At 54.8% G+C, this 19654-nt stretch overlaps 2 protein-coding genes across 6 annotated transcripts; both read right to left on the bottom strand.

Moving 5' to 3' along the window:
• Positions 1-3182: 3182 nt before the first annotated feature.
• Positions 3183-9883, bottom strand: Mbd3 (methyl-CpG binding domain protein 3). 5 transcript variants are annotated; one of them, XM_052164971.1, is made up of 7 exons: positions 9503-9883; positions 6276-6435; positions 5904-6041; positions 5426-5516; positions 4800-4977; positions 3762-3923; positions 3183-3675 (listed from the first exon to the last, which is right to left on the bottom strand). In XM_052164971.1, exons 1-7 carry the CDS (start codon positions 9610-9612, stop codon positions 3600-3602), a joined length of 915 nt encoding a protein of 304 aa, XP_052020931.1. In that variant the 5' UTR covers positions 9613-9883; the 3' UTR covers positions 3183-3599. The 5 variants fall into 5 exon arrangements, with proteins under 5 accessions (XP_052020931.1, XP_052020932.1, XP_052020929.1 ...); XM_052164972.1 differs by having other exon boundaries at positions 3753-3923; positions 9599-9874; XM_052164969.1 differs by having other exon boundaries at positions 3753-3923; positions 9503-9711.
• Positions 9884-13914: 4031 nt separating this feature from the next.
• LOC127670483 (cytochrome b-c1 complex subunit 10) lies at positions 13915-17441 on the bottom strand. The gene is made up of 3 exons (XM_052164973.1): positions 17324-17441; positions 15120-15270; positions 13915-14059 (listed from the first exon to the last, which is right to left on the bottom strand). Exons 1-2 carry the CDS (start codon positions 17371-17373, stop codon positions 15150-15152), a joined length of 171 nt encoding a protein of 56 aa, XP_052020933.1. The 5' UTR covers positions 17374-17441; the 3' UTR covers positions 13915-14059; positions 15120-15149.
• Positions 17442-19654: the final 2213 nt, after the last annotated feature.

Here is a 19654-nt window from a genome sequence, read left to right as displayed (position 1 = left end):
GAGAGAAGGGAGATGGCGGTCCTCCTTAGATCTGAGGATTTGAAGCCAGGCACCTGAGGCACCTCACAGTGCCTTTCCAAGAGACCAGGAGGGAGACTGCCTTATGGAGGGGAGGATCCGGATGTAAATCACAGCAGTAATTCCAACACTCCAGAGGTGAGGACAGAGGCCCGATGCTCAGTGATCCTAGCCTGATTCCTGAGCTGCAGGTCAGGTCAGCAAGAGACCCCGTCTCAGAACCCAAGGCAGAGAGAGTGAGAGCTCATTGCTCTTGTAGGGACCTGGTTCAGTTCCCAGCACCAACATAACACTTGACAACTGCTCGTAAGTCTGTTCCCAAGGGATCCAGTGCTCTTTGGACCTTCGTGGGCTCTTCTTGTGCACAGACAGAAATTCAGGCATAAATAGTGTTTTCCTGGCTGTCCAGGAACTGATCCACCTGCCTCTGACCAAGGGGTAAACTGAGTATGGTGTCTCATGCCTTCAATCCCAGCACACAGGAGGCAGAGGCAGGAAGGGTTTCCTTGAGTTCAAGGCCAGCCTGGTCTACAGAGAGAGATCTTATCTACACACATCTACAGCAGAAGGGTAGATTTCTCACCCAGCATGCAGGGAGCCCAGGGTTCCAGCCCCAGCATCACATACAGGGGCTGGACTGGTTCAAGCCTGTCACCCCAGCACTGAGGAGGAGGAGGCGGCAGAAAGGTCAGTTCTAGAGGCAGTGTAGGGAGGGTTTCAGGTGAGGCTGTTCTCTGAGGTGGAGCACTCCTTTGGAGGAGTCTTTGGAGTGTGGAACTGACCAGGAACCAACACTGAGTGAAGTACTTGCCCTGCCAATGTGATGGCTTGAGTCACAACCCGAAGACCTAGGTCTGTAAAATCCTGGCATGGTGGGCCCTGACCCTGCCAGTCACCCTCTGGAAGGTACCTGAGGAATGACATCAGTCATGGTCCTGACTACTGCATGCGTGCGTGTACTTAAGCATGAACACACTCAGACATCATGATCAACACACAAACCAATAAAGTAAAATAAGATGAAATAAATCTGAACGCTTTGAGGAATGTGGCGTCTGCAGTGAGGTGCACCCAGCATGCACCTGGGCCTAAGTTCATCCTTGTCTCTAATCAAATTAAGAAACAGATATGAGGAAAGACATGACTCGATGGTTACGGCTCTGGCTGGTCTCCCAAAGGCCTGGGTCCACTTTCCAACGCCCACGTGGTGGCTCACCACTGTCTGTAACCATCTGACACCTTCTGGCTTGTGTGTGTGCTGCTTACACGTGGAAGGCCTAATGGGCATGAAAGCACATGAGGGCCCTGTTCCCACGCCTGGCAGTGGCGCTGACCCTTGGATCACGCCCTCCGACCTTTCCTCCAATGTTGTAGAACTACAGGGATGAACAGCTGTGATGAGGGAGGAGGAAACAGTTTATAGCCACTCTATGGGGGAAGGTGTCTGTGGGTCACCTTGCTGAGCCTTGGCACACAAGGCTGGGTTAGCACCCTTGGCACCACAAGCTTCCCTTAATGACAATAAAGCTAAATTTGAAGAGTCCTGTGTGACTGCAGGAGTCACCTCTTGTTGAGGGCCGCCTCTTGGTAGTCTGGGTTCCATCCCCAGCGCCAAAATCATGAGCCTCTTCCATATAGTTGCAGAATTTTCTGTCATCCCAGAGGAGGCCCTACTTCCTGATGCCCTTCCTCCCAGCGCAGCATCTGCTGGCTCCTGCCTTCTCCAGGTCTGGGCTCTCCTGCCGTGTTTGCGGCACACTGTCCTGGTTTGGTGTATCTTATCGCTTCCCTACACATGGCAAGTGGGGGCGGGGCGGGAGACATGGCTCAAGAGTCTCCAACTGCTCTTCCGAAGGTCCTGAATTCAAAGCCTAGCGACCACATGGTGGGCTCACAACCATCCGTAATGAGATCTGACGCCGTCTTCTGGAGTGTCTGAAGACAGCGACAGTGTGGTTACATATAAATAAATCAATCTTTGAAAAAAAATGTCTGACAAGTGGATGACTGCACATGGATGACTTTACCTCTGCTGCCACCATCCTTTGTCACAGTGGCTGGACAGAAGCATGGTCCAGGGGGTGGGGATTGGGATGAGCAAGTTTGTGGTGGCCACAGGACAGCAGGCAGGCTGCAGGGTTGCCGGGTGACCTGGATGACAGATGTGACAGATTTTAGAAAGATGAAAGGGTTGGGGGTGCAGAGGAACATCACTGTCCCCGGAGAAAGCTGGGTGGCCTTGCCCCACACTGTCTTCAGACTTAGGGCAGTGCCCTCAATTGGCATGTTGCAGGTTAAGAGTCTGAGGCCCAGAAGCAGGAGGCTATCACTGTCCACGCTAGCACCCACCGCAGGGGGCCCCAGCAGAAGCTGCAGTCACTAGGACTGCTGGGGCCCCCACTGCCTTCAGAGCCTGGCCATGGGCTGCGTGTCTTGAATACGGACGATGTGGAAGGTCTGCTGGGTAGGACCTAGTCCTACCTGAAGGCTACCCTCAGTGGGCCAGGCACAGAGAACAGGGATGGGAGTTCCTTCTATGGTGGTGGCATCTCAGACCTGTGTGCCTGCCACAGGTTGGTGGCCTGTAACAGGAGCAGCCTCCTGTGACTTTCACCTTCCAGTCCAGATGCTGGGGTCGTCAGTGCCCATGCTGGAGAAACGTGCAAACTCTGGGTCGTCTGGGGTGGGTGGCACACTTCACTATGGTTTGCCTCTAATGAGAACCCAGAGCCACAGAGAGGAGTGGCACCTTCACTGCAGGACGCTGCCCCCAAAGAAGTCTATGTGACAGGGAGGGTGGGCGGTCCTCGTGGGATGAGGACAAGAGGCAGCCCTCGCTCAGCCTTGGGTGCTGTCCAGGCTGGGGAATTAAGACCCTGATTTGAGGTGGGTGACCAGGCTCACCTACTGGGCTCTCTACAGCACCACTGGGGCTAGTTTAGGAGACATCCCAGCTCACCCGACAGCTTCTTGGAGGCTACAACTGCGGGGACACAGGCCAGGTGTCTGAGATCTTGGGCTCCAGGCACAGAGACTGCCCACTGCTCCCCAAGCTGGAGCCTGTGCCCCTGCCACACAGGACACTGAGGCCCAGAGCAGGTGGTCCTATGGGCCTGGGCAGCAGGCCCCCTCAGAGTTGTGGCTCGCAGTGACAAGTCAGAGGCTCAAGAGTTCCTACCATCAGTTTATTGAAGGAAATTGACTTCCTGGTGGGCTGCTGGCCCTCAGCGTGGGAGGCTGAGCAGCCCTGTGGGCAGGAGCAGTCCAGACCCTGGCCCGTAACAGCCTTAGGGACACTGCAGGGTAGGCGTAGCCAGGTGTGTCTCCAGACACTTCCTCCAGCGCCCAAGGCTCCCAGCTCCTTGGTGCCAGGCGGGGCCTCGACCTCCGGTGAGGAGGCAGGGAGGTGACTGTCCGATGGCCTCTCAGCTGGGTCACCGCTCTTCAGGATTCCGTGGGAGGCTTCCTGCCAGGCGCGCAGGGACACAGGAGTTCAAGGTGCACAGGGCTCCCTGCACTGAGACCTGGGAGCAGGAAGCCTTGGGAAGGAGCTGATATCCCTCCTGCCGGCCTGGCCCCACCTAGTCCAGGCAAGGCTGAAGGAAGTCGGTGGGCAGCCCTGGGAGGGGGTCTGCAGCCCAGACGTGGGCAGGATGCCTGCGAAAGGCAGGAAGGGACGCTGTTAGCAGCCTGACTAGGGGGTGGCTGACACCTGCCACCCTGGCCTGCAGCACCTGTCCTACACACGCTCTGGCTCCGGCTCCTCCTCCTCCTCGTCTTCAGCGCAGGCCTTGTCCAGCGGTGCCTCCCCATCCCGGGCGAGCTCCTGCACGTGTGCCAGCATGTCGGCCATCAGCGCCTCCTCCAGGCGCTTGCGCACCTGCTGCACCAGCTCCTCCTGCTTCCTAGGGACAGACACTCTGACAGGGCACACAGACTTGGGGACCTGAGGGGCCACCTCAAGGCTGCAGGAACACACAAGGACCAGTCTACAGGCACACCACCACAGTCTCTTTTAGAAACTCCACACAGCTTCTCTGTCACCTTGGGTGACCACTGTCTCCTGGCATTTTGACTTTTTACAAGCAAGCTATGCGGAAGCCAGGGTAAAACCAGCTCCAGGTCATGGCCACACATACCAAGACCCTTCACTATGGGCCTAATTCCAGGTCCTGCTCTTGTCTCCACCAGGCCTGATCACCAAGTGGGACACTGGAAACCGAGGCTAGCCCTCTGAGGGTCCAGATAGCAACCCAGAGCTAGTTGAAGTTGCCTTCCCCCTGTTGGCCGTCCCTCCTAAAGGCCTTCACTCACTCAGCTTGGCCCCAAGCAGTTTCTTTCTTTTTTTTTCTTTTCTTTTCTTGGTTTTTTTGGATTTGGTTTTTTTGAGACAGGGTTTTTCTGTGTAGCCCTGGCTGTCCTGGAACTCACTCTGTAGACCAGGCTGGCCTCGAACTCAGAAATCCGCCTGCCTCTGCCTCCCAGAGTGCTGGGATTACAGGCGTGCACTGCCGCCACTGCCGTGGCCGCCGCCACCACCACCACCGCCGCCGCCCGGCTCCCACGCAGTTTCTGCTCTGTGCCCAGTTCGCCCAGGCCTGTGGTAGCCATGCTTTCTCACTGCCTTGCCCCACCCCAGCCATTTCTGAGAGTGCCTGTCCTGCCATCGAAACTGCCTTCACCTACAGAACATTCATGAGGAGCCAGGTAGGTACACAAATGCCCAGCATTCTTGTGCTAACTGTGGCAATATTGGGGTGGGGCACAGAGCTGTCAGTTACCTGATGTCATCGTCTGTCACCATGAAGGCTTTGCACAGTGGCTGTGCAGTGTTCAGCCACACACCAGGGTTCTTCTCCACAGCTGCAGAGAGCTGCCCTGTGATGGGGAGGGTGCTGGTGTGCAGTGCACTGGCGATGGCCGACAGCAGCGTCTCATCTGTGCAGCCGGGGCCCACCCCTGTGGAGTAAGAGCGTGTGGGCAGGGTCAGAGGAACTTTGTGGGCTCCAACTGGAAGTTATGACCCTATCCTGGACAACTCTTCATCAGCCAGAATTTAAGGAGCCAATCCAGAGACCCCATCTGAGCCTGGCATGGTGGCGCAAACTTGTAACTGTGGAGACAGCTCGCCTGAGAATGGTCACTAGTGCCAATACATCCCACTTCAGGACCTAGAAGTGCCTCCCAGCACCAGACCAAAGGGCTCACAACTTCCTGTAACTCCACTTGCAGGTTACCTGTTACCCCTGGCCTCCACTGGCACCTGCACACATAGGCTAAAAATACACTCACACTGGTGCACTACAGTCAGTCTCACACACACTCACTTTTTAAAAGAGAGGCTCCAGTCAGGGCATCCACCCACTATACCAAATGTAGAGGGCAGCCACCACCCACCCCTGCTCACCCTGCAGGCCCTTGGGCAAGTCCATGGTTCTGACCAGTTCTTCGGCAATGTCAAAGGCACTCAATCCACTCAGCTTCTTCTCCCAGAAAAGCTTTAGGGCAGAAGTGCAAGGTCACAGGAAGCTTACAAGTGAGGCCCCGCCCCGTGACCCCTCCCACCCAGCTTCAGCCGCCAGGGGGCCAGAGGGTGTTTACAAATAGGTCGGAAAAACTACCTAAGAAGCTTGGCTTTGTTATGTTGATTTTAAAAAAAAAATAAAAGCCAAGATTAAAATCTACAATTTATGACTCTCCAGCCTCAGACTATAAATGCTGGACCCACCATTTTCTAAGTGTAAATCCTTCACAAGAAAAGCTCTATTTGTATCTTTGTAGGGATGTAGCTCTGGGGCAGCACAGGTTTCTTCCACCCTTGAAGGGTGAGATTTAGTAGGAAAACAAGGTTTCTTAGGCACCTGGAAACTGCCCCGGGGGCTCACCTGCCTCGGCTGGTCCACTGCCTTCTGCGGGTCGCTCTTGACCTTGTTGCTGGGGTGGTTGGTGATCTTGGTCACCGGTTGCTTGAAGATGGATGCGGTCTGCCGGACAGGCAGTGCGGTGTTCAGGTCAGGCTTGCCCTGGGGGGAGAAGACTCTGCAGCGGGCCGCTCCGCCCGGGGTCCATGGAGGGTTGGAGGGGCCAGGGAGGTGCTTAGCCAGAGCCTGAATGGTGGCGGGTGGGCGATCAGGCCGGGAGATCTCCCACCCTCCAAACCAAATGCGCGCCATGCTTCAGCCAGCACGGGTACTGACTCGATGGCGATAGCTGCTAACCCAGAGGGCCCGCCCCTACCGTGACATCACCGCCCTCACCTTGACCTGGTTGGAGGAATCGTAGCGCACACGCTGGCGGCTCTTAGTCATCTTGTTCATCAACATCTTTCCGGTGCGGAAGTCGAAGGTGCTGAGGTCCATGGAGCCCCCCAGGTAACGTGCCAGCTGGGGCTTGCTGCGAAACTTCTTCCCACTGGGGCTGCGGACAGGAGGTTGGTCAGCCCGAGCAGGACCCTCCTCCTACTCACCACCCTTGCAAGGTAGGGTTTCCATAAAAACAGCCCTAAGAGGCCACGCCTTAGGCTATGGGTGGCCACAGTTCGTCTGGGAAGCCTAAAGGAGGCCCTCAGAGGGGCTGGGGCCTGTGCTCCTTGGCTGCCTGGGCCAGAAACAAGTCTTGCTGTCCAGGGATCACTCATCTGTAGGGCTGCAGGGCTGCATCTGTTTATTTTGGGGGACACATCTCATGTTATCCCAGACTGGTCTCAAACTCACTAGCCAGGAACTGCTGATCTTTTAAACTCCGGAGTGGCCAACCCCTAGTCAAGTGTTGCTAGAGCTAGGACTCAAGACTTTAGGGCTGCCCGACTGCACTCCTTCAACTGAGTGAGCCCCGCCCTTTTGTGTGTACTTCAGGCTAGCCTTCTACTTGTCATACACAGTCAGTGTGGCTGTAAACTCCCAAGTGCTGGGAGGCGTGTGCGTACAAACATGTTCTGCTTACAGGCTATGGTGAGTCTCACGAGCCCACGCATGTGAGATGGCAGAAGTCTGACAACCCCTCAAGCAGCTTCAGCCAAATTCTAGGACATCTGAAATTGGATCACACAGGAGCCTATGCTCAACACCCACACCCACAGAAGGGGGGCAGCCTGTGTGGCCCCAGATGGACGATAAGGAGCTCTGTCCTGTCATGGAGTACTACTCAACCAGAAAAAGGAGCAAGGCTCTGACATAAAACTCTGAGGCCTTGAGGATACACAGAGGATCAGATGTATGTGGGGTACTCCATGGATAGGGATGTCCTAGAACAAAAAGTACATTTGTGGGGGCTGGGGCGAAATTTTGTGGCACTATGGTTATAGCTGCAGAATCTTTCTGACCAGCATAGTCAGAAATGGCCACAGACTGCTGTGGCCAATGGTTAGCACCGGCACTGGCGCATGTGAGCCTTTGTAACGGTACAGTTACTACTTATAGAGTGAGACTGGTGCTCCCTGCAGGGAACCTCTGCGGTGGGACAGCCCAACCAGGACCAGATAATGCCGAGGCATATGTGGGATCCCAGAGTGCCCTCAGATTCCCCAATGTGAGGACCACACAGAAAACAGCCGCCAAAGGCTTGGGGTGTTGCTGGCCTGCTCCCTGCTCTCCTGAACAGCTGAGATGGGGCACTAGGGTGAGGCACCTCAGACCATACCGCCTGCCAGGGCCCTGAGCCCACCACATGCTGTCCCAGGCTTCAGACACAGGGCTGGGGAGAGAGCACGGGGTAGTGTAAGGCAAAGGACTCCCCACATACTCTCTTGTTAACTACGCTGGTCTCAAACTGAATTCCTGACCATCCTTTCCCACCTTCTCAATGCTGTGGCGGCAGGCATAGGGACTGGGCTGAGTGCCAGGGAGCACTACTCCCCAAGCCCAGCCTTAGCCTCCGGGGCCTCCTTTTAAATGAGCAAAACTCTACAATCCAACCTGATGGTGACTCCACCTCCTAAGGACTGAGTCTGGCAAGCCAGGCGCTGGTGGCGCACACCTGTAATCCCAGCACTCTGGGAGGCAGAGGCAGGCGGATTTCTGAGTTCGAGGCCAGCCTGGTCTACAGAGTGAGTTCCAGGACAGTCAGGGCTACACAGAGAAACCCTGTCTCGAAAAAACAAATCCAAAAAAACCAAAAAAAAAAAAAAAAAAAGGAATGAGTCTGGCTTGCGGGCTCGTCCTATCAAAACCCTACTAATGTAACCGACACAACATGGGCAGCACATGTCCCTCACAGTGAAACCCGAGGAAAAAGGAGACACAAATTTCCAGGACAACCTGGGCTACACAGCAAGACCAAGAAAAAAAGGTCAAGCCAAGCCACAAGGTCGTTGGCTGCTGGGGTGTGGGGCAGCACTTCTGAGGTGCGTGTGGCATCCGCTGCAGGGCCGGAGGAGCTTGGCTCTGGAGTGTGCCCACAGCCTGCCGAGTGGGGTGCTTGAGCTTGCCCTCTTCCAGGCATGCATGCTGCTTGCGATTCTAGCCCCACCACTGCGGGTGGGGTGGGGTGGGGAGGGCGAACAGCAGGTGTAGGTTGCTTGGCTATAATTCAGACCAACAGCTTTCATTGTCCTGATTAAGGGGATGCAAACCAGCCTGGTCTATATAGGCCACCGCCTAGACAGTCTCCAAAAAAAAAAAAAAAAAAAAAAGGTGGAGAGATGTCTCAGCAGCTTAGAGCACTCGCTGGCTGCACTTCCAGAGGTCATAAGTTCAATTCCCAGCAACCACATGGTGGCTCACAATCTTCTATAGGGGGATCCGATGCCCTCTTCAGGCAAGCAGATATATATGCAGCAGGGCACTCAAACACTAAATAAATAAAACTTTAAATATACAAAAAAAAAAAAAATTCGTAAAAAACACACACAAAACAAAGTCTTGCACACAAAAACCCCATTCTTCTGGGGGCCACGGCGCAAGAAGAGCAGGGCTTTGGAAGAGCCATAAAAATGGGGGACATTCTGCAGAACAAGAAGCCAAACCCAAAGCTATCGAGGTGAGGGAATCAGGCCACCTGGGGCAGTTCCCCTTGCTTCCCGAAACCATGAGGTCCCCACTAGGGTCAAAGGGTCAGCCCAGCCCCCTCCCACCCCTGCTTCCCAGCGGCGTCTGGCAAAGGCTGGGCGCCCCTCGCCCGGCGCGCGCGGTCCCAGACTCCGTAGAGGACAAAAGCTCGCGCCACAGGTGGCGGAAAAGCCACGAGGCTGCTGTTGCAGGTGCGCACGCGCAATAGGCGAGTAGGAGCCCGGCGTGGCGCACGCGCGCGGACAGCAGCGCTGGGTGGCGCGGATAAGCAGTAGGTAGGGCGCTCTGTCCAACGCACGCGCACTGAGCATCGAGGCGAGACCAGCGCGTGCGTACTGAGCACAGCTGGCACGTAGGACGCACGCTCGTACGCACGTCGCCCGGGCCAGACCGCGGCCCGCAGAAGGGGCGCCCAGGCCGCCGCAGAGGCCGCTGGGAGGCGCCCGTTGGGCCCCTGCGCGGCCGGCGCGCTCATTCACCTATAGTAAAAGACATCCCTGTGGCCGGCCGACAGCCCCGACCTCCTGGGCACTTCTTCCCTTTCCCAGCCCTGCGGGAGCGCCGGGCACTCCCACCTCTTCCGCTCCATTGCGCCCCGGCTCTCCGCCCGACTTCGGGCCCGCCGTCGCCGATGCCGCCGCCGCCGCTTCTTCCAATCGCGACCCCCGGGCTCGTCACCGGCTCGGTTCTCGCCGCCGCCGCCACCACTTGCCGCGGCTGTTCCGTCCCGCGGGCCTCCGCCCTCCGCCCCCAGCCGGGCGCGCGCCGGCTTTGCCACCCGCTCGGCCCCCTCCCCGTGCTTCACAGCCCCCGCTAGGGGGGCCGCTCCGCCCACCCGCCCGCGCTGGGGCCCGTTTGCGCAGGCGCGGGCCAGCCCCGCCCCTCCTGGGCCGCGGGACCCGTCTGACTGCGGTGCGGAGTCTCTGCGCAGCCGCAGTCTCGTTCCAACTTTCTTCAAGACCCTCCCCACTGCGGTGAGGCCAACCAGATCACTTCGGCTCCACAACTCAAAAAGCGCCGTTGGCTACGCTCCGCCTCGCGGGGCTACTCAGGATTAGCAGGATACGCCCACAGGCATCGAGGCCAATCAGAGCGCTCACAGACCTGTTTCTGTGGCTATCTTCTCCTATAGTCCGCCCTGAGACAGGGACAGCCAATCAGCATGGCCGGGGTGGGTGCGCCTGCGCTCTGGAGTCGGGAAGCAACGCACCTGGTTTGTACCAAGCAGGAGCAGTTTCCGCGCGCTCGGGCGGTCCTTGCCCTGGGGTCGCGCTCGCCTGCACCTGCGCAGTGTGCCTTTGACAAGGACCCGCCTGGGCGTTGTGAACAAAAGATCGAGTACAACTCGGGGCCTTCGCCCCAATCCTGATTACCTCTGCGTCTCTAATTCGGGAGTTTTCCTGCCTCAGCCTCTACACTACTGCGATGACAGATGTGCACCACCACTCCCGGCTTCACCCAAAACAATTTAAGAAGCTTGTTGTTTGCAGCATTACTGAAAATAGAAAGCAGAACCTTACATGTAGTAGGCAGCCTTTCTGCCGCGAGGCTGCACCCCAGCCGGCGTATGATGGCTCACGAAGCTATTTACATTGCCGGCCAGCCAGGGCCACACAGCAGTACCCTAAGACAGGCCAGGAATAGTGGCTTGTCACCTCAGCACTGGGATAGTGGAGGAAGGAGGATCGATCCGTTCAAGACCAGCCTGGAATTTACTGGTTCCAGCATGAGAAGAAAACCAATCCTGGTTTCAGCGTTTCTAAGTCAGCGTAGGGGTCACTATCACCATGGCCCTTGTCCACCGCAGCGGTGAGGACAGGGAGCTGGGGGGTCACTTACTCCTGCTAGGTACCGCTGGCTGCTTTGAACCGCAGGCCCAGCCAGACCTACTCAGAGAGCACGTCTGAAGGCCAACTGCCTTGTCAGTCAAGCTCCCTTTATACTACCTGGAGGACCTCTCTCTGAAAGGGGACTTCCTGTCAGGGAGTGCGGCCAAGGGGTCATCGGGTGAAATCACAACACATTTAAAGATCTTTGTCTTGCCTGCGACTTTTGGAGCTCAGAAACTGTATAAGCTAGGACCTGGGTCCCCAGATCAGATCACAATGAAGAAGGTCAGGGGACACAGAGGAACAACGGGCCACTCAGTTGCTTTTCCTTCAACCAGTAAGCTGCAGTACTTATGAACTGTCACCAAGGCCAGGATTAGGGTTTTGTTATTTTTTTTCCAGTTTTTCGAAACACGATTTCTCTGTGTAGCCCTGGCAGTCCTGGAACTCACTCTGTAGACCAGGTTAGCCTCAAACTCAGAAATCCACCTGCCTCTGCCTCCCAAGTGCTGGGATTAAAGGCCTGCGCCACCACCACCCCAGCATGTTTTGTTTTGAGCCAGGGTCTCACTTTGTAGCTTTTCCTGGCCTTGAACTCATAGGGATCCTCCTGCCCCTGCCTCCCGGGTGCTGGGATTAAAGGCAGCCACTAGCACACCAGGCTTGGTGACTGAGAGTTTTGCATGTGGGAACAGCAGCAGAAAGTTGACATTGGGGTTTTCATTCCTCTGTAAATCTTACCATTCAAAACCCCAGACCAAGCCTCTCAGCTTGTAGCTTACTGCTTCATCTGGGCTGGCCGGGAAGGACGTCTCGGATATCCAGCTTCCAGGGAAGGGGTTCGTGTTCTCGTGCATGTTTGCCAAGTCAGTTGCTGAACTGTCTTCCTCCATTTTTATTTTAGAGTAATAAGGGTTTCAAGTGGCCTTGCTGTGTGGCTGGGATGGTGCTGGGTGGTGGCGAGGTGCTGGGGATGGACAGAGCCTCACACATGGTAAAGGTGCTCTGTCCCAAGCCGTTTCCAACCTTTACAACTTCCCCGAGTTAACCTCCTGTGTGAATAGGTCGGAGCCTGAGCTCACAAGTCACCGAACAGTGGCTTGAATATGGTTGTCCCGAAGAGTGGCACTATTATGAAGTGTGGCCTTGTCGGAGGAAGAGTGTCACCTGAGGGGTGTCTTTGAGAGACCCTCCTCCTAGCTGCCCGACTTCTGATCAAGATGTAAACTCTCAGCTGCTTCTCTGGCACGGCACCTGCCTGGATGCTGCCATGCTTCCTGCCTTGATAGTGGACTGAACCCGTAAGCCAGCTCCTTAAATTAAATGTCGTCCTTATAAGAGTTGCATTGGTCACAGTGTCTCTTCACCAGTGGAAACCTAACCACAGATGGCAAGAGTTGTACTGAGCTGTGTGTGCCCCCAGGCTGCCCCACTCCTGACCTACCTCAGCCTTCCAAGTGTGGGAAGACAGGGCTGCCCACCTTCAGGTCAGAGGCCCCACTCACTAAATGGTTCCAACCAACCATAACTGCTTGCCTGTCTCTAGCTTGGGCATCTGGAGGAAATGGGGTGTCAGGCCTGCACCCCGGGGCCTAGGGCTTTTTGTTTGGTAAAGATAAATGAGTATTTAGCTTACATGTCTGTCTGTTCATCGTATATGCCTGATGCTCATGAAGGCCAGAAGCAGATATGGGATCCCCTGGGACTGACTGGAGACACTATGTAGGTGCTTGGAATCAGACCCGAGTCCTTGAAAGAATAAGAGCTCGTAACCCCTGAGATATCCCTAACCTCTTCTGTGTTGTTATTTTTTTGTTTTGAGACCCGGTCTTAAGTAGCCTAGGCTGGCCTCTGCAGATATCAGAGGATGACCTGGAACTCCCGGTCCTTTTGACTTGACGTCAGAGTGCTCGGAAGTACCCAGAATTTCTTGAGACAAGAAATCTCTTAGTCCACATTGTCTGGACTCGTGGGAATCTGATTGTACCAGGTTATAAAGCACTGCGATGTCTGTGCCGAGATGGGTGACAGCAGTTTTACCAAAGGGCTGGCTGTGGTTCACCTTAGCATATGTGAAGCTCCAGGGGCCATCCTTGGCACCATGAGCACCAGGTGTGGCAGTGCACAGCTGCAACCCTCACACTTGGGAGACAGGGTGTACTGGCTGTGTGTTAACTCGACACAGGCTGGCGTTATCACAGAGAAGGGAACTTCAGTTGGGGAAGTGCCTCCATGAGATCCAGCTGTGGGGCATTTTCTCAATTAGTGATCAAGGGGGGAGGGCCCCTTGTGGGTGGTGCCATCCCTGGGCTGGTAGTCTTGGGTTCTATAAGAGAGCAGGCTGAGCAAGCCAGGGAAGCAAGCCAGTAAGAAACATCCCTCCATGGCCTCTGCATCAGCTCCTGCTTCCTGACCTGCTTGAGCTCCAGTCCTGACTTCCTTTGGTGATGAACAGCAGTGTGGAAGTGTAAGCTGAATAAACCCTTTCCTCCCCAACTTGTTTCTTGGTCATGATGTTTGTGCAGGAATAGAAACCCTGACTAAGACACGGGGGCAAGCCAGGCAGTGGTGGCGCACGCCTTTAATCCCAGTACTTGGGAGGCAGAGGCAGATGGATTTCTGTGTTCGAGGCCAGCCCGGTCTACAGAGTGAGTTCCAGGGCAGCCAGGGCTACACAGAGGAAACCCTGTCTAGAAACAAACAAACAAACAAAAAACCACAGGGGCAGGAGGATGAGAAGTTTAAGGTCAGACTTACCTATATTTACCTAGACTTACTGAGTTTGAGGCTAGCCTGGGCTATATAAGACCTTGTCTTGGGAACACACAAAACCAGGAAGGAAGAAGCCCTGCTCTAGCTGGGTATGGCTTGCCAGTAGGGGCTGAGAGTGACTTATCAGACCAGCTGCAGAGAACACAATGTGCAGTTTCCATCCAGAAAACACTTCAAAGCAATAAGGGTTTCTGCTCCCATTAAAGACTCTCCCAGGTGTGCAAGTGCTGGGAGCGGAGAGGATCCTTGAGCTCGGAAAGCCTTGAGGAAGACGAGGAGGGAGCCAGGCATCCGAGGTGGGAGGACAAGGTTTAATGCCGCACCCGTCAAGTAGCCCCAGTGTCCATCAGTGCGGAAGCTCCTGAGTGACCGCTGCAGCCTTCCTCAGCACCCTCCACAGGACTGCGCTGTTTCCAAGGCCTTGGAGCTGGATACCTGGGGGAGGGGACAAAGCGAGAGCTAAGCACACGGAGAACCAGCTGGGGCAGCCCAGGGCCTCCTGAGCTCTGGGACTGATGCCAACAGAGACAGACTGCAAGGCACTTGTCTGTAAAATGGGGTGAGAGGATTGGGGGAGCAATCAGCAGGTAGGGAATGAGTTCCATCTGCCGCTGCCCCCAGACATGCAGAAAGCCAGGCGCCTCACTGGCCAGTCTAGTCAATCCACAAGCTCCAAGTTCAACAGGAGACCTGTGTGGATGGGTTTGGAGAGGAGACTCAGCAGTACGTACAGCTGTTTGGGCAGAGGACCTGGGTTCAGTTCCCAGCAACCACACCCAGCAGCTCGCAACCACCAGTGACTTCAGGTCTGGTGCCCCCTTGTGGCGTCTGTGAGTACTGCAGGTGCATCCCCTCAAAAACACACACAGACACACACAAAAATAAATCTTAAAACACAAAGTGGACAAGCTACAGACACAGTCGGTAAGAGCCTGCTGTGAAAGGACCAGGAACTGAGTTCCTGTACCAAATAAAAGCCAAGCACTTCAGGGACAAGGTGGTAAGAGACAGGCAGGCCCTGGGAAGGTGCTGGTTAGCCAGAACCAAAGCAAAGTGGCACATCTCTGATTCAATGACAGATCTTGCTTAAAGGTGATAGTAGAGACAGGGGAAGGCTCCCCACCTTGGTCTCTGGCCTCCATATGTGTACAAGGGCGTACACACACACAAGTCGGGTAGTCTAAATAGGACTGTATTCTGGGCAACAAGCTACCAACATTAGCAAAACAGCCAGCGTGGTGTGGCTTTGGGGGGGGGGGGGAAATGGTGTTGCACACCTCCAGCATGCAAGGTGTCCCAAGAGGCCTGTGGCAAGGGAGAGCTTCAGCTCCCCATCTGTACAATGGGGTGTCTATATCCTACCCAGGAGCAAGGCTCCTGGCCATCCCACTAGCCAAGGGAGCACCCAGAATCCTGGGTATGGGAATCCCTGTTTAAGGTCCAGGCCACCCCAGAATGCCCAACCCATTGTAGTCAGGCCAACACTGAGACTCACCATCGAGGCCAGTGGTGGAGGAGGGGCTGCCTAATCGTCCTTCTTAAACTTGCCGTTGATGTAAGGCACCCAGTCGAGGATCAGCCGCCAATCCGTGGCCCACACCAGTCCCACGGCACCCACAGTGCCCCACATGCTGGCCGTGGGGATCCTGGCACAATAGAGCAAGGCTGTCAGACTCTGCTGGTGACTCAGCCTTTGAGAATCGTCCCCATCGCACCCCACGCTGATGTCAGTCAAGGGCCTACGATGCTCCCGCGACCTTGCAGGGCAGGAGGTCCTGCATAATCCCCACCCCGTACTTGGGAGGCTGAGTCAGGAGGGCTGCTTCGAGTTCAAAACCAGCTTCACAGGCCAGGCATGCTGACACTCATCTTTAACCCCAGCACTTGAGAGGTAGAGGCAGGAGGATGTCTGAGTCCGAGACAGCCAGGACTGCCTAGAGAAACTGTCTCAAAACAACAACTACAAACAAAACCAGCCTAAGCTACCTAGAATCCCAGCACTTGGCGGGCAAAGGCAGGCTGACCTCTTAGAGTCTGAGGTCAGGGAGTGGGAAAAGGTCCCTGCCACCAAGCCTGTCATCATCACTGGAAGGCTCGGGATGCAGCTCAAGCCCTGAGTTGGGGCTGATTCCGCATAAGACCCTTCCCTTTGGGTCCAGTTCATCCACTGGTCTGTTTGGTTGCCCAGTGGGACCATGCAGTTTGTAGACAGCCCGTGGACTTGCACTGCACAGAGCACCAAGATACCAGCCTCTGAACTACACTGCCAGAACCTTACCCAGAGTGTCCTCTGCAAGCCTCATATACACATGGCATCTCCCACAGTTGAGCCCCCTCCCTGGCCTCCCAGCAGGTGACTGTTTGATCCATGCTGTCCTCCGCTGAGGCCACTAATATATACAGCCTCCCCAGGGGGGTCGGGCTGTACGCATTCATTTATAGAGACAGGGTTCAATGTACCCTACCCTGACCCGCAACTCACTCTGGATCAGAGGATGGCCATAAACTCTTGGTTCTTGTGCCTGCACCCCAGTGCTGTGACAACAGGCGTGAGGTGCTTGGGATGAACCCTGAGACCCCTGAATTGTGTGAGACAATGGTGTGTTAACTTCTGTAATATACACACTTTCTTGTTTTTGAAATGGAGGTCCCCTGTATCCAGAGCAGGCCTTAAGTCCCTCAGCACCCTGCCGCCACTTCCGAAGTCCTAGGCCCGCACCACGACGCCAGAAACCAGCACAGAGCCTCATGTGCGCCAGGTGGCCGATTTCCCCACGGAGCCACAGCTGTAGATTTGAAACTCCTGGGTCACAATCACTTACAGAACGGGACAGAGGATGTCATTTAGTGGTGTAAGCTTAACAGTCTAAGACCTGAGTCTTCACTGTCTGTCACTGCTAACGGCAAAAACTAAAATTAAACTAAAAATAAATAAATAAATAAATAAATAAATAAATAAATAAATAAATAAATAAAACCCCCTAGGAGGTAGGGGCTGGAGAGATGGTCCAGTGGTTGGAAGGGCTCACTGCTCTCACAGAAGACCCTGTCTCCAGCTCCAGGGAATACAACACCATCTTCTGGAGTCTTCCGGCACCTGTGTGTGCAGTACCAGTTTTGTGACCTAACCAACACAAACCCACACATATACATATAACTGGAAAGAAACTAAACCAGAGAAGACGGCTCTTTTCCCAGAGGACCCAGGTTCAATTCTCAGCACCCACATGCTTCACAATCATCTCTAGCTCTAGCGTCAGGGGAACCGACGGCCACTTCTCGCCTGGGCACGTACATGGTACACAAGACAGGCATGCAAAGAAACACTTAGGTGAGGGTGGGTGCCCGCCATTCTAGCGATCAAGAAGTGTGAGGCAGAGTTCCTGACCAACTTGGGCGGAGGGGAAGGACATTAAAGACTGCAGAATCAAAGCCAAAGGCTGTCGAGTTGCCAGTCCGAAAGCAGGAGTTCTGAGCCGTAGGAGCCCAGGGTACCCACCCAGAGCCGCACAAGGTTACACAGGTCAGGCTGGAGAAACTGAGGCTCGGAGCAGCTCAGACACCGACCGAACGAAGGTGATTGCAGTTTGACCTCAGATCTTCCACCTGCACTGTGTCCCGGAATACTCTGCCTGTCACAGCCTCAGTTTCCCCCCAGACCCCAGAGCACACGGGTGGAGCGGCGGGTGGGCTCCTCACCAGTTTTTAGCCAGTTCTCGGTAGCGCGGGCCTAGAAACCTGCTCAGCATCGCTGCAGGATCTCAAACTCAGGGTCACCCCGTTCCGCCGCCCTGGAACTACGCATGTGCAGACGCACGGAGCATGCGCGAAGGCGATCGCACCGCCTCTTCCGGTGGCGGCGATGCAGACATTGACGTCTACTTCCGGGGTGGAGAGAAAAAACGTCACTAGACCCACCTCTGTAGTGCTTCTGTGGGCTGACTTCGAGCCGACTGGACGCTATGATGCTCTGCGCCTGAGTTTCTCAATACTCCTGCCTCCACCTCCTAAAATGTAAAGTAGGTAGGCAGTGCTGGGACTAGACCCCAGAGCCTTGTGCACGCTGGAGCAACGCTCTTCCCACTGAGCCAGCCCCACCTTTAAACCGGAGGAATGTGCAGTCCCTGAAGGCAAAGGTTCGGGTTGGACCGTATTTGAATGCATTAGGCATGAGCGACTTACTGAGGGACTCTGGCCGAATGGCAAGTGCTTTCTTACCCTCCATTTGTTTGGATTTTTGCTATGAGACACCCTGGGTCCTCTTGTTTGGCGCCACAGGCTGGCTCTCTTTGGTTACCCTTTCTGTTTAAGACCCTATTTTGCCCGATCTCCCAGCATAGGCACACTGTAACATTCAGCTAACTCCACCACCCCCACCCCAACAACACCCCTGACTGGCAGAAGGAAAGCGGGTACATCCTCAGATACACATCCCTCGGGAAGCACTGAAACCAGGAACCTGGATTTAAACCAGGTCTGTCCTGTGTTCCTTGAGCTTCACTTTTTAAAGTGTGTCTTCTAATGGTTAGCGACTGGCGCATGGGTGTCTGCGGAGCTCTGGACCCCACAGGTCCTAAGTATGTAGGCTCAGTCGTGCCAAGAACCAGATGGCAGAGTTGTGACGTCGGAGGTGGGCCTTACTGCTCAGCTGGGGGTTCAATGCTCCTGGGGTTGTGGAGCAGCAAGGAAGGGGATTATCCGGGTGAAGACAGTCAGTGAGTAACGTGTCATGTAGCATAAAAAGCCATGTGTGGTGGCCCGCACTTGTAGCCCCAGTAGATACAGGATCCGAAGGCGGAGCCTTTGGTCAGCTCCAGGTTCAGCCAAAGCCTCTGTCTCCGAAATATGGCCAGGAGCACTGACTGCTTGTTTATGCAGTTTTGGTTTCCAGCACCCACAATGGCAGCTCGCAGCCACTTGTAACTACCCTTTCTGGGATATTGGATGCCTTCTTTTGGCATCAGAGTCTGCACACACATGGCACACAGATACATATGCAGACAAAAACATCCCATACACTTAAAAAAATTTAGGCAAATGGATGGAACTGGAAAATATCATCCTAAGCGAGGTAACGCAATCACAAAAGAATACACATGGAGTGCAATCATTGATAAGTGGATATTAATTAGCCCTGAAGCTCTGAATACTGAAGCTACAATTAGCATATCAAATGATTCCCATGAAGAAGGAAGAAGAGGGCCCTAATCCTAGAAAGGCTTGATCCAGCATTGTAGGGGAGTACCAAGACAGAGAAAAGGGAGGGGGAAAGATAGGAGAATGGATGGAGAGAAGAGGACTTATGGGACATATGGGGGGGGGGGACTGGGAAAGGGGAAAGCTTTTAGAATGTAAACAAAGAATATAGAAAAGAAGAAAAAAAGGCAAAGCTGGGTGTGGTGGCCATGTGTTTAATGCTTGGGAGACTGACAGACCTGGAGCTGAGTTTAATATCAGCCTTGACAGCATAACAAGCCACAGGCCAAACACAGTCCAATCTTATCTAGAACAACAAAACCCCATAAGGTACAGGACCTTGGTGGCAAGGTGCCTGAAGACAACTTTGTAGAGATACACACACTTCTGTACTCTAGCTCAGGGAGATGGAGACTGTCAGAGGGTAGCCATGTACCCCAGTGCATCATGCACACGCTAGGTGACCCCAACTCAACTACAACCTCAGTCCATCTCCTTGGTCTTGTGCCTGGGCAGTCATTTGCATAGAGATGGCCTAAGGAACCTTCTGGGACATAGGGACTCACAGCCACTTGGGCCCAGGACAGGCCAATCACTTCTATAATCCCAGAAGACTGAGACGTCTGGGTGAGCCCAGCCTCTCATGCCTGTTTGCCACCAAAGCAGGGATATGCAGGGAAGTCCTGCATTCCCTCCAGCTGCTCCTCCCAGGGCTTCCAGAAGTGCCAGGTCCCTGAGCCAAAGTGGTGAACAGATAATCGGCCGTAACAAGGCACTGCCATGGTTCCAAATAAAACCTCACTGGAGACTTTTGTGGTCTTCAGGAAGAGTAGC

This window comes from Apodemus sylvaticus, chromosome 20 (genome assembly GCF_947179515.1).
Source record: "Apodemus sylvaticus chromosome 20, mApoSyl1.1, whole genome shotgun sequence".
Classification (NCBI taxonomy): domain Eukaryota; kingdom Metazoa; phylum Chordata; class Mammalia; order Rodentia; family Muridae; genus Apodemus; species Apodemus sylvaticus.
Note: the sequence above shows the minus strand (reverse complement) of the source record. Positions and strands in the feature narration are given on the sequence as shown.

Bases quoted from the DNA above. Each gene is read 5' to 3' on its own strand.
- Mbd3 (XM_052164971.1), bottom strand. From the start codon at position 9,612: ATGGAGCGGAAGAGGTGGGAGTGCCCGGCGCTCCCGCAGGGCTGGGAA. The intron at 5,517-5,903 runs GTGAGCCCCCGG...TCTGCCCTAAAG, and splicing joins CAGTGGACCAGCCGAGGCAG to CTTTTCTGGGAGAAGAAGCT. The intron at 4,978-5,425 runs GTGAGCAGGGGT...CTTACTCCACAG, and splicing joins CTTGCCCAAGGGCCTGCAGG to GGGTGGGCCCCGGCTGCACA.
- LOC127670483 (XM_052164973.1), bottom strand. From the start codon at position 17,373: ATGCTGAGCAGGTTTCTAGGCCCGCGCTACCGAGAACTGGCTAAAAAC. The intron at 15,271-17,323 runs GTGAGGAGCCCA...CTATTGTGCCAG, and splicing joins CGAGAACTGGCTAAAAACTG to GATCCCCACGGCCAGCATGT.